We start from the raw sequence: 19,239 nt of genomic DNA, 5'->3' as shown, positions 1-19,239 counted from the left end.
CTAATTTTGGGGTTTTTTTGTTCTTCTTTCTCTAATTGCTTTAGGTGTAAGGTTAGGTTCTTTATTTGAGATGTTTGTTGTTTCTTGAGGTAGGAGTTTATTTCTATAAACTCCCCTCTTAGAACTGCTTTTGCTGGATCCCATAGGTTTTGGGTCGTGTGTTTTCATTGTCATTTGTTTCCAGGTATTTTTTGATTTCCTCTTTGATTTATTCAGTGATCTCTTGGTTATTTAGTAGTGTATTGTTTAGCCTCCATGTGTTTGTATTTTTTACAGATTTTTTCCTGTAATTGATATCTAGTGTTATAGTGTTGTGGTCGGAAAAGATACTTGATAAAATTTCAATTTTCTTAAATTTGCCAAGGCTTGATTTGTGACCCAAGATATGATCTATCCTGGAGAATGTTCCATGAGCACTTAAGAAGAAAGTGTAATCTGCTGTTTTTGGATGGAATGTCCTATAAATATCAATTAAGTACATCTTGTTTAATGTATCATGTAAAGCTCGTGTTTCCTTATTTGTTTTCATTTTGGATGATCTGTCCGTTGGTGAAGGTGGGGTGTTAAAGTCCCCTACTATGATTGTGTTACTGTCGATTTCCCCTTTTATGGCTGTTAGCATTTGCCTTACGTATTGAGGTGCTCCTATTTTGGGTGCATAAATATTTACAACTGTTATATCTTCTTCTTGGATTGATCCCTTGATCATTATGTAGTGTCCTTCTTTGTCTCTTGTTATAGTCTTTATTTTAAAGTGTATTTTGTCAGATATGAGAATTGCTACTCCAGCTTTCTTTTGATTTCTGTTTGCATGGAATATCTTTTTCCATCCCATCAATTTCAGTCTGTATGTTTCCCTAGGTCTGAAGTGGGTCTCTTGTAGACAGCATATATATGGGTCTTGTTTTTGTATCCATTCAGCCAGTCTATGTCTTTTGGTTGGAGCATTTAATCAATTTACATTTATGGTTATTATCGATATGTGTGTTCCTATTACCATTTTCTTAATTGTTTTGTGTTTTTTATTGTAGGTCTTTTCCTTCTCTTGTGTTTCTTGCCTAGAGAAGTTCCTTTAGCATTTATTGTAAAGCTGGTTTGGTGGTGCTGAATTTTCTTAGCTTTTGCTTGTCTGTAAATGTTTTAATTTCTCCGTCGAGTCTGAAGGAGATCCTTGCTGGGTAGAGTAATCTTGGTTGTAGGTTTTTCCCTTTCATCATTTTAAATATATTGTGCCGCTCACTTCTGGCTTGCAGAGTTTCTGCTGAAAGATCAGCTGCTAACCCTTGGGGATTCCCTTGTATGTTATTTGTTGTTTTTCCTGCTTTTAAAATTTTTTCTTTGTATTTAATTTTTGATAGTTTGATTAATATGTGTCTTGGCGTGTTTCACCTTGGATTTATCCTGCATGGGATTCTCTTCTTTTCCTGGACTTGATTGACTATTTCCTTTCCCATATTAGGGAATTTTTCAACTCTAATCTCTTCAAATATTTTCTCAGTCCCTTTCTTTTTCTCTTCTTCTTCTGGGACCCCTATAATTTGAATGTTGGTGCATTTAATGTTGTCCCTCAGGTCTCTGAGACTGTCCTCAATTCTTTTCCTTCTTTTTTCTTTATTCTGCTCTGCCATAGTTATTTCCACTATTTTATCTTCCAGGTCACTTATCCGTTCTTCTGCCTCAATTATTCTGCTATTGATTCCTTCTAGAGAATTTTAAATTTCATTTATTTTGTTGTTCATCACTGTTTGTTTGCTCTTTAGTTCTTCTAGGTCCTTGTTAAACATTTTTTGTGCTTTCTCCATTCTATTTCCAAGATTTTGGATCATCTTTACTATCATTACTCTGAATTCTTTTTCAGGTAGACTAACTATTTCCTCTTCATTTGTCTGGTCTGATGGGTTTTTACCTTGCTCCTTCATCTGCTCTGTGTTTCTCTGTCTTCTCATTTTGCTTAACTTACTGTTTTTGGGGTCTCATTTTCACAGGCTGCAGGTTCGTAGTTCCCATGTTTTTGGTGTCTGCCCCCAGTGACTAAGGTTGGTTCAGTGGGTTGTGTAGGCTTCCTGGTGGGGGGGACTGGTGCCTGTGTTCTGGTGGATGAGGCTGGATCTTGTCTTTCTGGTAGCAGGACCCCATCCGGTGGTGTGTTATGTGGTGCCTTATTATGATTTTAGCAGCCTCTCTGCTAATGGGTGTGGTTGTGTTCCTGTCTTGCTAGTTGTTTGGCCTAGGGTGTCCAGCACTGTAGCTTGCTGGTCGTTGAGTGGAGCTGTGTCTTAGTGTTGAGATGGAGATCTCTGGGAGAGCTTTTGCCATTTGATATTACATGGAGCCGGGTGGTCTCTGGTGGACCAATGTCCTTAACTCAGCTCTCCCACCTCAGAGGCACAGGCCTCACATCTGGCCGGAGGTCCAATACCCTGTCCACCACACGGCTCAGAAGAAAAGGGAGAAAGAAAGAAAGAAAGAATAAAATAAAGTTATTAAAATAAAATAATTATTAAAAAGTAGAATAATTAAAAGGTAATAAATAAGAAAAGAAAAAAAAAAAAAAAACGGACAGACAGAACCCTAGGACAAATGGTAAAAGCAAAGCTATACAGAGAAAATCACAGAAAGAAGCATACACATACACACTCACAAAAAGAGGAAAAGGAAAAAATATCTATATATCTATATCTATCTATCTATCTATCTATCTATATATATATAAAGGAAGAGAGCAACCAAATCAATAACCAAATCTACCAATGATAATAAACTCTAAATACTCAACTACGATAAACATAAAACCAGGAACAAATTAGATGCAGAAAGCAAACCTCAAGTCTACAGTTGCTCCCAAAGTCCACTGCCTCAAATTTGGGATGATTCGTTGTCTATTCAGGTATTCCAGTGATGCAGGTACATCAAGTTGATTGTGAAGATTTAATCCACTGCTCCTGAGGCTGCTGGGAGGAATTTCCCTTTCTCTTCTTTGTTCGCACAGCTCCTGGGGTTCAGCTTTGGATTTGGCCCAGTCTCTGCGTGTAGGTCACCTGAGGGCATCTGTTTTTCTGCTCAGACAGGACGGGGTTAAAGGAGAAGCTGATTCAGGGGCTCTGGCTCACTCAGGCCAGAGGGAAGGAGCGGTACAGAATGTGGGGCGAGCCTGCGGTGGTGGAGGCCAGCATGACGTTGCAACAGCCTGAGGTGTGCCATGTGTTCTTCTGGGGAAGTGGTCGCTGGATCACAGGACCCTGGCAGTGGTGGGCTGCAGAGGCTCCCGGGAGGGGAGGTGTGGATAGTGACCTGTGCTTGTACACAAACTTCTTGGTGGCTGTAGCAGCAGCCTTAGCATTTCATGCCTGTCTCTGGTGTCCACACTGATAGCCGCAGCTCACACCCATCTCTGGAGCTTGTTTAGGCAGTGCTCTGAATCCCCTCTCCTTGCGCACCCAGAAACAATGGTCTCTTGCCTTTTAGGCAGTTCCAGACTTTTTCCCGGATTCCCTCTCTGCTAGCTGTCACACACTAGCCCCGTTCAGACTGTGTTCATGCAGCCAACCCCAGTCCTCTCCCTGGGATCTGACCTCCGAAGCCCAAACCTCAGCTCCCAGCCCCCATCCGCCCTGGCGGGTGAGCAGACAAGCGTCTCGGGCTGGTGAGTGCTGGTCGGCACCGATCCTCTGTGCGGGAATCTCTCCACTTTGCCCTCTGCACCCTATTGCTGCGCTGTCCTCCATGGCTCCGAAGCTTCCCCCCCGCCGCCCCCAATCTCCGCTAGTGAAGGGACTTCCTAGTATGTGGAAACTTTTCCTCCTTCACAGCTCCCTCCCACTGGTGCAGGTCCCATCCCTATTCTTTTGTCTCTGTTTTTTCTTTTTTCTTTTGCCCTACCCAGGTATGTGGGGAGTTTCTTGCTTTTTGGGAAGTCTGAGGTCTTCTGCCTGTGTTCAGTAGGTGTTCTGTAGGAGTTGTTCCACATGTAGATGTATTTCTGATGTATTTGTGGGGAGGAAGGTGATCTCAACTTCTTACTCTTCCACCATCTTGAAGGTCTCCTCTAGAGAGACTTTAGATCAACTACAGATATAATGCACTAGATTGTAAATATCTGTACAACTTTAATAAATGGAAATAACCTTTTTTGCTATTAGGTATTGATGTTGATATTATTATTCTCTATAAGTAAAGGAATATAGAAAGAGTAAAGACATTGGGGACAGGAAGACTGGATTCTAATTCAATTTTAACTTTTACTGTCTGTGAGATACTGGGAAATTACTTAACCTCTCACTTTACTCATCTATAAATACATATAATAACATCTATTTTATAGGGTTGTTGTGAAAATGAGAATTTGCATCTATTAGAATGTGTAACAGATGGTTCATACTCAATGAATCCTAATAAAAATTTCATCTTTCTGTACATGTCATTAATAAACATTTGACATATGAATACATTTGTAACAGTTTCAAAAAATGTTAAATAATAGATGAGCATTGCTAATCATTTTTATCCTATGAGGGAATTTTTAGGCATTTGGAAACCCATGTGGTATTAAAAGCTCTAGGATATGGAAAAAGAGCATAGATGATTTGGGGAGTATGTACTATTATATATGATAATTATTGAAAAGTTCTCTTTAGTGGAGAAAGCTAATCCCTAAATTGGATTTTCAAGAACATTTTCTTATTCTCTTTCAGGCTCAGATATCATTTGTCTCTCTTTTTTTTTTTTTTTTTTTCTTTAATATGGCTGTCTAGTTGTTCCAGCACCATTTGATGAAAAGGCTATCTTTTTTCCATTGTATGGCCTTAGCTCCTTTGTAAAAGATCAGTTGACTATATGTGTGTTGGTGTATTTTGGGGCTCTCTATTCTGTTCCATTGATCTATTTGTTTATTCTTTCATTAATGCAATACTGTTTTGATTACTGTAGCATTATAGTAAGTCTGGATGTCAGGTAGCATCAGTCCTACAAGTTTATTCTTCTCCTTCAACATTATGTTGGCTATTTTGGGGTCTTTTGTCTTTCCATATAAACTTTAGAATCAGTTTGTTGATATCTACAAAATAACTTGCTGAGATTTTGATTGGGATGGCCTTGAATCTATAGATCAATTTGGAGAGAACTGATATCTTGACAATATTCAGTCTTCTATCCATGAACATGGAATATTTCTCTTTTTATTTAGTTCTTGATTGCTTTCATTCATCAGAGTTTTGTAGTTTTCCTTATATAGACCTTGTACATTTTTTTTAGATTTATACCTAAGTTTTTCAATTTTTTTGTGTGTGTGGGGGGATGCTAATGTAAATGGTATTGTGTTTTAATTTCAAATTCCACCTGTTCATTGTTGGTATATAGGAAAGAGATTGAATTTTGCATATTAAACTTATATCCTACAACCTTGCTATAATCACTTCTAATTCCAGGAGTTTTAAAAATCAGTTCACTTGGGTTTTCTACATAGACAATCATGTCATCCGTGAACAGAGACAGTTTTATTTCTTCCTTCACTATCCATACATCTTATATTTCCCTTTCTTGTCTTCTTGCATTAGCTAGGACATCCAGTACAATGTTGAAAGAAGTGGTAAGAGGGGACATCCTTGTCTTGATTTTTTCAGGAAAACTTCTAGTTTCACACCATTAACTATGATATTGGCTGTAGGATTTTTATAGGTGTTCTTTATCCAGTTGAAAAAGTTTCCATCTATTTTTAGGTTGCTGAGAGTTTTCATCATGAATAGGTATTGAATTTTGTCAAATACTTTTTTTGTGTCTATTGATATGATCATGTGATTTTTCTTCTTCAGACTGTTAATGTGATGGATTACAATAATTACTTTTCAAATGCTGAACCAGTCTTCCATACCTGGGATAAATCCTATGTGGTTGTGGTTACAATTCCTTTTATACATTGTTGGGTTTTATTTGCTAATAGTTTGTTGAGAATTTTTATATCTTTGCTTATGAGAGATATTGGTCTACAGTTTTCTTTTCTTGCAGTGCCTCTGTATGGTTTTGTTATCAGGATAAAGCTGGCTTCATAGAATGAGTTAGGAACTATTCTCTCTACTATCTTCTGGAAGAGATTGGACGACATTGGTATAATTTCTTCCTTAAGTGTTTGGTAGAATTTACCAGTGAATCCATCTGGGCCTGGTGTTTTCTGTTTTGAAAGGTTAAATTTTGACTCAATTTCTTTATAAACATAGGCCTATTAAGATTGTCTATTTCTACTTGTGTGAATTTTGGCAGATTTTGTCTTTCAAGGAATTGGTCCATTTCATCTAGGTTTTGAAATTGTGGGCTTAGAATTGTTCATAGTGTTCCTTTATTATTCTTTTAATGTCCATATGATCTGTAATGAACTTCCTTTATTCAATTATGATATTTATAATTTGTGTTCTCTCTGGTTTTTTCTTATTTAGCCTTGCTAAAGGCTTATCGATTTTATTGATCTTTTCAAGTTTTGGTTTCATTGATTTTCTCTATTGATTTTCCATTTTTAATTTTATTCACTCCTCCAGTTCTTACAATTTTTCTTCTGCTTACTTGAGATTTAATTTGCCCTTCTTTTTCTAGTTCCCTAAAGTAGACACTTAGATGATTGATTTTAGGTCTTTCATATATATGTATGTGTATATATATATATATATATATATATATACACATACATATACACACACACACACATATATGTTTCAGTGCTGTAAATTTCCCTCTAAGCACTACTTTCACTGCATCCCGCTAAACTTTGATGAGTTGTAGTTGCATTTTCATTTAGTTCCAAATATTTAAAAATTTCTCTTGAGACTTCTTGTTTGACACTTATGTTATTTAGAAGTTGTTTAATCTCCAAGTACTTTGTGATTTTTTTAGCTATTATTCTGTTACTGATTTCTAGTTTAATTCCATTGTGAGAGTAGACATTGCAGTTTTGTTCCATGTTAGCTTAAGAATAATATGTATTCTGCTGCTGTTGGATGAAGTAGTCTATAAGTGTTAATTATATCTAGTTGACTGATGGTGCTGTTGAGTTCAACTCTGTCCTTACTGATTTTCTGCCTACTGCATCTGTTCATTTCTGATTGAGGGGTGTTGAAGTTTCTAATTATGATAGTGGATTCTCTCTCTCTTTTTTTTTTTGGCCACAGCGTGGCATGCGGGATCTTAGTTCCCCGGCCAGGAATGAACCTGTACCCCCTGCAGTGGAAGCATGGAGTTCTAATCACTGGACCGCTAGGGAATTCTCTGGATTCTCTCTCTCTTTCTCTTTTTTTTTTTCTTTTTTGGTGGGAGGAGTGCATGTGATTTTTGGTTGTAGTATAAGGCAATATGCCTTTTTTAAAGCATTCTTTTTTTTATGATTGATAATTTCATGTATGTAGAATAAAACTTTGGCTATTCAGAGCCCTTCTGAATACAGAAGGCATTTCTCTTTGACAATAAACTTGAATAAGAATTATCTCGAAAGATTTTATATGCTTCTCTGCCTTTTTAAACAAGGTATGCTCATTATTCATGACTTCACCTCTTCTTGATGCTGTGTTATAAATCTGGACATAAATTACTCTGTTCATAGAGTGATATCTTCAGAAACTGTTGAATGCTGTATAACTTTTGTTCCTATATCCCACTACTGCTGGTCCTTATGAGTCCATTTTTATAATTTTTTTCTGCTTCCTTACTTTTAGACTCGCTTCTCAGTATTGTCAGTATCTTAGCTTCTTTTTAATTAGTTATGGACTTTTTAACCAGTTAAGCAAGTCTATTAAAATTATGAAAGGTAGGAGTAACTTATAAATGTGGGCTTCTCCTAAGATTAAACAAAAATGCTTGAGCCTTAGATAAAGAGTTTGTAATCTTTTCAGTTGCTCAGAGAACTTTGTGAGTTTCTGCTTTCCCATTCTGTTTTGGTGAGTAGAATCATTTGAGAACTAATATCCAGTTACGTGAAGTGTTTAATAAAGTCTTCTACCTGTTAATACTTCTTATGTGCATGCAAGCTATTAGGCTAATAGAAACTTTTAACCTTGTCACGTATGGTTTTAACAAATAAATTAAAATTAATATAAGTAGCTTGCTGGTTATTGCTTTGGATCCAAAGGATTTTGAAAACTGCTCTGGAAATGTTATACCAAAAAAAGACTTTCATTGAACAGTAACAATAAAAACAAACACATTTAGATAATGCAAACATCTTGCTCTGACTTCACCTTTCTAAGGCAGGTCTTGCTTATCACCTAGTACAAAGCCTGATTGTGCACCTAGAAAGCCTGCAGTCCTGATTTACATTTTTCTCAAGGGCTTGGTAAACCCTGTAAAGCAGGGACTGCAAAGAAGTCCTAACAGTCAAGCTGCAGTGACATTTTAAAGCATGATATAAACTCAATCATTCTGTGCCAGAGAGAGGAAAGGATCAAAAAAGGAAAAGCCTCATGATCAAAGAATGTTTCTGGTATGCATGTTACTTCCTTTCAACTGGAATGTTTTCAATTAGTCTCAAGGAAACAATGAAAACAATTTACCTGGATCCTATATTACAGGCTTATTTTAAATTCATTATGTTTTTTTTTTCCAGGTGGAGCACCATTATTCCCACAAGTTCACAGTAGTGGTGTTACGTGCCACGAAAGTGACAAAGGGGGCCTTTGGTGACATGCGTAAGTGCCCTTATTTGCTTTTCTGTTGAAAATATGTCATTATGATTCACTCTTTAGTTGCCTGAGTTCCTTGACAAACCAGGGGCTGTCCCTTTTTCAGATGTGATAATCTTTGTCTACATCTTTGAATGATAACATTTTGAATGGTTCTCTGATGCTCTTTTATCTGTCAGAATAGTGTTTTACCTTGACTTTACATTAATTGGGAGTACTTGGGATCAGATAAAATGACTGTCCTAGGACAGAGTTTTGGATTTCAAAGACATTTCCATTTTATTTTGGAAAGACGGCTGAGTCAAGACTTTAAACTAGCTGCCTCTGTGAGGTATTGTGCCTTTGGATTTTTTAAAAATGCAGTTTAATTCTTATGGCTTTAAGTGTGTTTATTATGTGTGCAAATAGCTATAGAAACTGGTGTGGGACAGCTTGAAATGATATGAACCAAAGCCTGAGGATAATGTTGAATTAATTTGGTAGCAGTATCCTTCTACGTTTTAAAATGCAGTTTTCCTGGTTAATCTTACCATGCAGATGACTGGGGTCATGGAGGTGGGAATACAAAGAAGGATGGATAAGTATTGTGACAACGAATTGGGTAAAGTTGTAGATTATTGCTAAAATATGGGAATGGCAATTTACCCCTCATAACGGGTTTGGGGGAAAGAACAGAGATTGCAATTTACCATTCTGGGAAACAGGGAAGTCTTTCTGGCTGAAATGGCATTTACACTGGTTCTTAAAGGAAGAAAATCTTAGTGCTGAGAGCGGGGAGAATCCCAGGCAGAGAAAACAGCATGTTCAAAGGCGAGCGAAGGGCAGATTGCTTGTGAGGTCCCAAACTGTTAGAGACACACAGCAAAGGTGAAGGAGGACAAGCACTCATACAACGAGACTGAGATTTTATCAGAAATGCAGTGGGAAGAATTTGATGGCGTTTGAGTCACAAGTCACAGGATTGGCTCTTTATTTTAAAAAATATTTGTTCTGGCCGTAGTATGTTAAATATATTGGAGGTGACTATAGAATATGCTTTTTATATTTAAGAATAAGAGGGGGGGCTTCCCTGGTGGCGCAGTGGTTGAGAATCTGCCTGCGAATGCAGGGGACACGGGTTCGAGCCCTGGTCTGGGAAGATCCACATGCCGCGGAGCAACTAGGCCCGTGAGCCACAGCTACTGAGCCCGCGCGTCTGGAGCCTGTGCTCCGCAACAAGAGAGGCCGTGATACTGAGAGGCCCACGCACCGCGATGAAGAGTGGCCCCCGCTTGCCGCAACTAGAGAAAACCCTTGCACAGAAATGAAGACCCAACACAGCCAAAAATAAATAAATAAAAATAAAAAGGAATTCCTTTAAAAAAAAAAAAGAATAAGAATAAGAGGGAAAGCAGAAACTAACACACCATTGTAAAGCAATTATACTCCAATAAAGATGTTAAAAAAAAAAAAAAGAATACGAGGGACTTGAGCTTGTTGAAATCGCAATGAAAATGGACCAATAGAGAGAGGTTAAATATTAAGGAATGAAGAATTTGGGCTCTGGGCTCAAGCCTTCAGTGAAGGAAGGGTGTCCAGGAAATTGGTAAAAGTCGGAAGGAGGGGGCCAGGAGGTGGAATCTAATGGCAAGAGTTTTTGATGAACAGTGCTTCTCAGGAGAGGTGACGGGAACAAGGACAATTTCTTCACATCTAGTCTGGACCAGGGGTTTATTTTCTAAATTTTATCTCATACATCAATCTACCCCATTTAATCACTCCTTTGCCAAAGCTTTTCTTAAGTTATCCTTTTGCTTTTTATAATTCTTTGCATTTTCATCAATTAAACGAGAGTTCACTGGAAGAAAGGCTCCTGTGAAAGAGAAGCCAGGGACTTCCCTGGTGGCACAGTGGTTAAGAATCCGCCTGCCAATTCAGGGGACACGGGTTCGAGCCCTGGTCTGGGAAGATCCCATATGCCGCAGAGCAACTAAGCCCGTGCACCCCAAGTACTGAGCCTGCGCTCTAGAGCCTGTGAGCCACAACTACTGAGCCCATGTGCCACAATTACTGAAACCCATGCACCTAGAGCCTATGCTCCGCAACAAGAGAAGCCACCTCAATGAGAAGCCTGCGCACCGCAACGAAGAGTAGCCCCCGCTCGCCGCAACTAGAGAAAGCCTGCGCACAGCAACGAAGACCAAACACAGCCAAAAATAAATAAATAAAATAAATAAATTTATTTTAAAAAAAGAGAAGAAAGAGAATCCAAATCGGAAGCCATACACTACCAAATGTAAAATAGCTAGCTAGTGGGAAGCAGCCGCATAGCACAGGGAGATCAGCTCTGTGCTTTGTGACCACCTAGAGGGGTGGGGTGGGGTGGGGTGGGAAGGAGATGCAAGAGGGAGGGGATATGGGTATATGGGGATATATGTATACATATAGCTGATTCACTTTGTAATAAAGCAGAAACTAACACAATATTGTAAAGTAATTATACTCCAATGAAGATGTTAAAAAAAAGATTAAAAAAAAGTGGTACCCCCATGACCTTGAGAAAAGGACATGCCTTACAACTCTAGAGGTTGTACTGTTAGTTAGAAAAGCCATTCATAATTCAGCTAAAGGCTATGTCAGTGACTCGCCAGCCATGCAAGTTACTGACCTAATTTGACTTTAATTTGACTATCAGTGCAGAGCTCTGTCTTAGAGAGAGAATGGTTTTTACCATGCTTGAGATGAGTCCTACAGCAGGTCAAATTCTATGCTGAGTCACCTTCAACTGGTATGGACCTCATTTCTTAGCTACTTTCCCCATAGGCCCCAGGCACTTTGCCCGTGCTTATTTATTGTAATTAGGACAGGGAAGAGAGTAATGCTGCAAGTGTCATTTTAAATCTATTTGAGTTGATATTGATAATATTACTTAAGAATGAACATGAGATATTAATTCATCTAATGAAATAAGGAACAGGTACGTTTTGGATCCCCACAGTGTACACAACACAGGTTGGACCCTTGATTTCCAAAAAGCTTCCTTTATATTTTTTTAATTTTTATTCTTTTGGCCACACCTCACAGCTTGCGAGATCTTAATTCCCGGACCAGGGATTGAACCCCGGCCCCGGCAGTGAGAGCACGGAGTCCTAACCACTGGACTGCCAGGGAATTCCTGAAAGCTTCCTTTTTAAAGTGAAGGACGCTTGGAAGGAATAGCCACTGGAGATTAATCACTGTTGGAGAAAGGATAGTGTTGTGACATTCTGTTAACATTTCTATTCAGCATTTGTAATTTGATTTTATTTTTCTTGAATTAAATTTTTTTGGGGGAGGAGGAGATCATTGCCAGCCCTTGATATCATCTTGATGAGTTTACAGGAAATCAGGAGGAGATAAAAAGAACAAAAGAGAGTCTTAGAGAAATAAATTCAATGATGAGGTTGGTAAGAAAAAGTAGAGGGACAATATACAGTGCCAAACGATTTATTTTTGAGAAGTTGTAGGCGATTATAGTGAGAAAAGGCATGGGTGTTAGCTGTCACTTTTCTAAGAGGAGTTTTGATGATATTACTTGGTGAGCTTGATCTATACAGATTGCCAAGTAAGCAGAATTTTGGGATGTTTGTATACAGAAGTTCTCTAAAGATAGACAAGGATAGAACGATAAACAATGTCCTAAGATCTGAAAAGGATGACAGAAAACTACACTCTCTTCTGTTGTTGATAGTGTCTACATTTATTTAAAAAGGCAAATTTCCATAAAGTGTTGCATGTTGGTAAAGAATGACAGATTACTATTTGGTTTTTCAGCTTTACCTGTGTATGTAGGGGCTTTCTCAAGGGTGCCACATGAATCAAAGTGTTGACACCTATATCTGCTTTACTTTTGAAAAAATTTTTTTGGCTGCACTGTGCAGCTTGTGGGATCTTAGTTCCCCGACCAGGAATCGAACCCGCACCCCCTGCAGTGGAAGTGTGGCGTCTTAACCACTGGACCGCCAGGGAAGTCCTATATCTGCTTTTTTAAAAAATATAATACCAAGATTATTTTATTTTTATTATTCATCCTATTCTAACTAGCTTCTTTTAGAAATACCATACTGCATTGCTAGAACATCATAATACAGTCAGCAGCACCGCATAAACTATCTTTAGAGGAGTCAGAGCTGACATTTGAATCATAACATCTCACTCACTTCCTTGTTTTCACTTCAGAGCACTGGGCAAGCCAAGAACAAGACAGCCCCTTCCCAGACATCCTTGCTAATCTCAGTTTGTCCAAATGTATCATGTACATTTTTTCCCAGTGCCCCGGTGCCAGCCCTTCCCTGTATTCTTATGCACACGTCATACGAAGAGGTAGTTTGAAGTTCAAATTTGCATCTGACTCACCATAGTCTTATTTTAAAAAGAAGTAGTTTGCATATACCCATATGAATATAGTGTAGTCTTTCCCTCATGTACATAAATATACTCTTCCTCTCATATACATAGATATATCCCCCATAAATATTTTAATATGGTTTAATGCTCCCTCAACTTACTAATCTGTGATTTTATTTAGGACATTTCTAAGAACCCAGGCAGGATAACTCTACGTACCCTGCTTTTCATTACTCGAATATTGTGAAATACTATTTCCCTCTCCCCTGCAAAGAGCTTTGGTTGAGTTGTGTACTATAAGTGTGTTGACTGCAAGAAGTTTGGATAAATGCTTATTGTTACTGGCTGTTCTTCACAAAGGAAGTTTAAATTGTCATCTTTCACATATTGTCAAAGAATGTTAAGTACAAAAACAGGGTCATTCAAACAGAATGGAAGACTTTTAAAATATTCTAGACCACCTGACTTCTGGTGGGGATTCAGGAAGAACCTTGGGTTTGTACCCCCTGGTGGTCTTGAGGAAAGAAGAAACACACTGTGGCTTCACTCCTACCTTCAGGGGTGATGTGGAGTCGAGGATGAATCAGCATCAGTACTGATGCGGGACTTGTGATCTGGGGGATGCATGTGGACCATGTGGAGCATCTGTAAGATTGTTCAAACTGAACATGAAAGTTTGTTTACAAATTTGTTTTTTGACTACCTATTTTTACTATCGATTTTTACTACCTATTCATATATAAACCAGGCATCAGATACAAATTATTTGCAAGTGTTCGATTCTTTTTGAATCATTCTGTGTTGTTTTATATGTCTTTCAGTCCTATGGAGTAATTACTGTAAGAGTTCACACATCACTGTGTAGTGAAATGAATATTCTCCACATTACTCAGGTCCATGAAATCTCACCTATATGATTTTTCTAAATCGCATTAATTTTGATTCTGAGCCCCCATTCACTAGAATAGGTGGGGGAGTGTGGGTGATCTCCCCCTCCCCAGGGTCCTACAGGTATTCTAGGCACTTAGAGTTGCCTGTAAATTAGGAGTGGGTCCTGCCATAAGCCTTGGTGGCTGCTATCATGGGCATCCAACCTTCGGCTAAATGTTGTTTGCATGGATCCTGGCTTTCCACTTTTGGCAAGCACTGGGACACCTCTCAGAGTAGTCTTCCCAGTGATCATATGCCACACCAGAGAGACTCTAGCCCTGAGCTCAAGGTTACGGTGCTTAGAGTCCAGACTCCATGACCATCCTGTAGTCATCACGCCACCCACAGTGCACCAGAAGCATGACTTTCCAACACTTGTAGAAACTTAAGAAAACCCAAACACATTTGAGTTTTAAGAAAGGTAGCCCTGTTTCCTCCAGTCTTGTCTCTCCAAAGCAGCAGTCTCAAATCCCCTCACCTCGAGACCATCCAGAGGATTAAGCCTCTTCAAAGGACATGACTCTCAACACAAAGTGTTAATAATTCCCTGGGAAGGGAAGTTAGAATTCATCCTTCCTATTTGCACATGTTGGGGCAAGAGGCATAGTGTTGAGTCTGTATGTAGAGAAACATCATCTATGTAATCTTCTGAGAATCTGTGTTAGCAGCAAGGGCAATGTAGAAATTACTATGAAAATACATTATCCTCTCCTGTAGCCATTCCTGAATTCCACAGTCATCAGAATCTCCAGGGAGGAGGCAGAATATATTTATGAAAGAACATGGTCTTCAGAGGCAAAGCACTACTCACTGGTCTTGTGTCTTCAGGCAAGTTTCCTCTCTCTGTCTTCTTTTTCTCATCTTAGAGACATTGAGAGAATTCAATGAGTTGACATATGTGAAGCATTACATGCCTCATGCATAGTAATTGCTCAATGAATGTTATCTATTACTGTTAACATGATTTCAGATATCAACATAAGAAGACATTTATTTCTTAAATATAATCTTTATATGAGCCAAAGTATTTTTGGGTAGTTTGTGCACTTGAGATTATTTTCAGTTTTTCACCTTGGAAACAAGAAATATCCATTCTGAATTTCTGAGTTGAGCAGATTATTGGATCCTTCATTTTTTCAGCTCAAGAGAAACAGTAGAATGGTACTTCCACTGTCTTTTTGATACTCTTGGGCACAATTCACTCCTTTGCTCCCCTGACAGCTATCCAGACCTCTGCTTGACACTTGTCTCATGTGGGACTTCCCTGGTGGTCCAGTAGTTAGGGATCGCGCTTCCACTGAGGGGTGGTGGGGGCCCAGGTTCCATCCCTGGTCTGGGAACTAAGATTCCTCAAGCCATACGGTGCAGCCAAAAAAACAACCAAACAAACAAAAAAAGCAAAACAAAAAATGCCCCATGAAACACTTGTCACATGTACTTTGGGGCCTATTTCTTCTTCACTTTTTAGAAAATAAGTGCTTAGTCTTGAGCCTGGTATAGTAGGAAAATCTCAGAGAATTTTGGATGAATGAATAAAATACATAAATATGTGTAACTATACCTTTCTTCTAGGATATTGCTTCCTTTTTTGCCTCAATGGAGAGAGAATTAAAAAAATAATTTTATACTCCATTTTTGTAGATTATAAATACCTCTGTGATTTCTATCCATAAGCTATCTAGAATTATCATGGGTTTCAAATTTTATAAGATCTTGGATTGATTTATAACATAATTAATCTTTTCTTGGATTAATTATGGAGTTGCAAATACTCTTTTTTATAAATGGCGCTGCTGCTGTCATCTTTTCTGAATCAAACATTTCCCCGAGGTCAGTTGTGACTGAACATGAATTTTGGTTTACTAAATATTTTTGTAATGTTTTTGAGTATCCACCCACGATTCTAAAAATTCTGAAATAACTTCCCAGGGGGCTTTTATGGAAAATAATTTCAAGATGAGTAAAGTATTCCAGAATGCATGTCTGTCTCTTATATCTTGTCTTGTATTTTCTATGTGGTAGGGAAATAGAATGTGTTAGGAAGGCACTCCTGTTCCTCACTCATTTAGAATGTCATGCAGTTTATTAAGCTGTCAAATGGTTTTGTGAGTACAGTTAGTCTTTTTCCTTTCTATTTAAATTTCAGTAGATTTTTTTGTTCATTTACATGTATGTATTTGTGTGTTTTAGGTCTGATAAATGTAGTGAATGATACTATTTTATGATATTTTGTTAACATCAATTGATCCTTGTGTGGATTTTCACCACATTTATTCAATAAGATAAATGGAGCTATATTCCAGTGGTATATTTGGCAATAATGCAGGTTCCTGTCAAAGTGAAGAGTACATTACCAGTACTAATAGGGACAAAATCCACATATTCTCTTTTTATTTTTTTTTATTTTTATTTTTTTAAAATTTATTATTATTATTATTATTATTTTAAATTAATTTATTTAATTATTTTTGGCTGTGTTGGGTCTTCGTTTCTGTGGGAGAGCTTTCTCCAGTTGTGGCAAGCGGGGGCCACTCTTCATCGCGGTGCGCGGGCCTCTCGCTATCGCGGCCTCTCTTGTTGCAGAGCACAGGCTCCAGATGCGCAGGCTCAGTAGTTGTGGCTCACGGGCCTAGCTGCTCCATGGCATGTGGGATCTTCCCAGACCAGGGCTCGAACCCATGTCCCCTGCACTAGCAGGCAGATTCTCAACCACTGCGCCGCCAGGGAAGCCCCCTCTCTTTTTATTTTTTCAAGACCTATTAGTGATGGATCCTACTCATTTAGTCTGCCAGGGAATTCCCTCATTTAATTCTTTATCGCATGTATCTTGCACTTGAGCTTCTTCATCTTAAAATAGTTTTTATATTTTTCATATATATACTTTAACATGTTAATGTTCTATAGTTTCTTTAGTTTTCTAAAATTAAAGAAAACAAACTTAATTTAAAAAACTTTTTTAAAGCTGAATGATATGCCACCTTCTCATCATGTGTTAAGCAAACACTCTTTGCCAGAAATCATGTACCACTTCTATATTGAACAGGTGCAATTAATACCTAATGGAATTAAATTTAAAAACAAGTTAAATGTTTGTTAAATTTCCAAAGAAAAGTATGCTATTAAAGTTTTTATTTCAAAGAGAAAGACTCTGCTGGTCTAAAATTTATGGGAAAACTCTTATCATGTATGTTATTTTAGTATATTTTAATATTTTAACCGTTTTCTTAAAAATAAAATTATATGACATAGAGATTGAAATGACTAGTTAAACTTAGCTGAGGTATAGCCTGAGGGGTTCTGTAAATTTTACTGATTCTTTGGAAGCACTTTTCCATTCTTACTCCTCATTTGATGTATCAGTAAGTTTTTTATAAAATATTTTAGATAAAATCCTAGACAAAATTATTTTAACTTGATGTACAAGGGTAATCTAAGCCTCCAGATGCAAAATGAAATCACAGTTTTGAAATTTTAACTTTGGAAAAGAAATGTTAAAGAAATAAAACCCAGTGCTTATCCCAGCAAGGCTCATTATGGACTTGCAAATATTCTCATTTACTTAGTACTCATTCAGTGCCTTGAAGAAGTACAAAAAAAAAAAAAAAAAAAAATGAATGCAATACTTATGGTAGATAACTTTACTGAGTGCCTGTTTCATACCCGCAAAGAAGCATGGCTTAATGGTTAGGACAAAGACTGTGGAACTGGCTTACTTGGATTCACAACTCCCTTCTCCTTTATTAGCCATGTGAATTGGGGCAAGTTATTTAGCTTTCCTAGGTCTCAATTTCCTCAACATTAAATGTAGGGTAATAATTATACCTTCCTCCTAGATTTTTTTTAATTGAAGTATAGTTGATTTACAATATTGTGTCAGTTTCAGATGTACAGCAAACTGATTCAGTTATACATACATATATATATTTTTTTCAGATTCTTTTCCCTTATAGGTTATTATAAAATACTGAGTATAGTTCCCTGTGCTATACAGTAGGACCTTGTTGGTTATCTGTTTTATATACAGTAGCATGTATATGTTAATCCCAAACTCCTAATTTATCCCTCCTACCTCCTAGATTTTTTAATGAGGACTAAATTAGATTATGAAGTGCTTAGAAAAGTGCTTGATGCATAATGTACACAGTGTGTTTGTTAAATGAATAAACGAAAATGCTAAGCAGAGGTCTTAGGACTTTATATTTCATTTACTCATTTCAGTAACACTACGAGATATGTGATCTTTTTATATTAATTTTACCAATGTAGGGATTTGTTTAAAGACATTAAATAAATAGTCCAAAATCACACAGCTCTTCTGTTTTGGGGCTAGAACTCAAGCCTGTCTCACTCTGGTGTCTGCTCGTGCAGCACCTTTGCCTTTGCGCTACTTATGGTCTAGCTGGGAAGATGAAATGGGTGTAAATAACTCTTTGGAAAGTCAATCCAAGAGAGTATATACTCAGTAATTGTGTGTTTAGATTATACAGTATTACTAATTTTGAAAAGTGTTGACAATAAGCTTCTGAGAAGACTTTATAGCTTGAATGGAGACTGAGATGGGTTTTATAACTTAAGTAGAGTACTAATGTATGGAATGGATGTGGGACATTTCAATTTGGAAAAAAAATAAGAAAATATTTTAAAAATGGGATTGATATAACACTTCTAATTACATTATTTAGGGAATTTGGCTAATTTTTAATGGTTTGCCCTAGGAATAAATGTCAGGTAGCAGGGATAATGCCCTGCTCTAGTGCAGTGTTTCTAAACTGGGGATCAATTTTGTTCCCAGGCACATTGGGCAATATCTGAAGACATTTTTATTTTTATATTTTATTTTATTTTATTTTTTGGCCACACCGCAAGGCATGTGGGATCTTAGTTCCCAGACCAGGGATGGAACCCGTGCCCCCTACATTGGAAGCATGGAGTCTTAACCAATGGACTGCCAGGGAAGTTCCTGGAGACATTTTTAGTTGTCACAGTTGGGGGATCCTACTGGCACCTAGTGGGTAGAGGTCACAGACAGTACCCCAGAGCAAAGGATTATCTAGCCCCAAATGTCAATAATGTCAAGGTTAAGAACTCCTGTTTTAATGAAAAAGAATTATTCTTGCATAGAGTGGAATCCAAATATATAGCTAAATCCATATAGCTAAAATTAATAATATAAATAAATTAATATGTTTTATAATACTACATAAGAACTTCTGGAGAATTACTTTCTCTCCAACCTAAAAGGATTCCAAAAAACATCCCTAGGTTATAAATCTTTAAACCATTCCAAGCA

General features: G+C 37.6%; 1 protein-coding gene across 2 annotated transcripts in view; it reads left to right on the top strand.

The window, feature by feature from the left end:
• The window catches only part of PLA2G4A (phospholipase A2 group IVA), a 164,623-nt gene that overhangs the window by 42,969 nt on the left and 102,415 nt on the right, over positions 1–19,239 (top strand). For both annotated transcript variants that reach the window (XM_061185609.1, XM_061185608.1), the window contains exon 3: positions 8,579–8,660. In XM_061185609.1, coding sequence (XP_061041592.1) covers positions 8,579–8,660 — 82 coding nt within the window. The remainder of the gene's footprint in view (positions 1–8,578; positions 8,661–19,239) is intronic.

Source organism: Eubalaena glacialis, chromosome 3 (genome assembly GCF_028564815.1).
Source record: "Eubalaena glacialis isolate mEubGla1 chromosome 3, mEubGla1.1.hap2.+ XY, whole genome shotgun sequence".
Taxonomy (NCBI): domain Eukaryota; kingdom Metazoa; phylum Chordata; class Mammalia; order Artiodactyla; family Balaenidae; genus Eubalaena; species Eubalaena glacialis.
The sequence above is the reverse complement of the archived record's forward strand: the minus strand, read 5'-3'. Positions and strand labels throughout refer to the sequence as shown.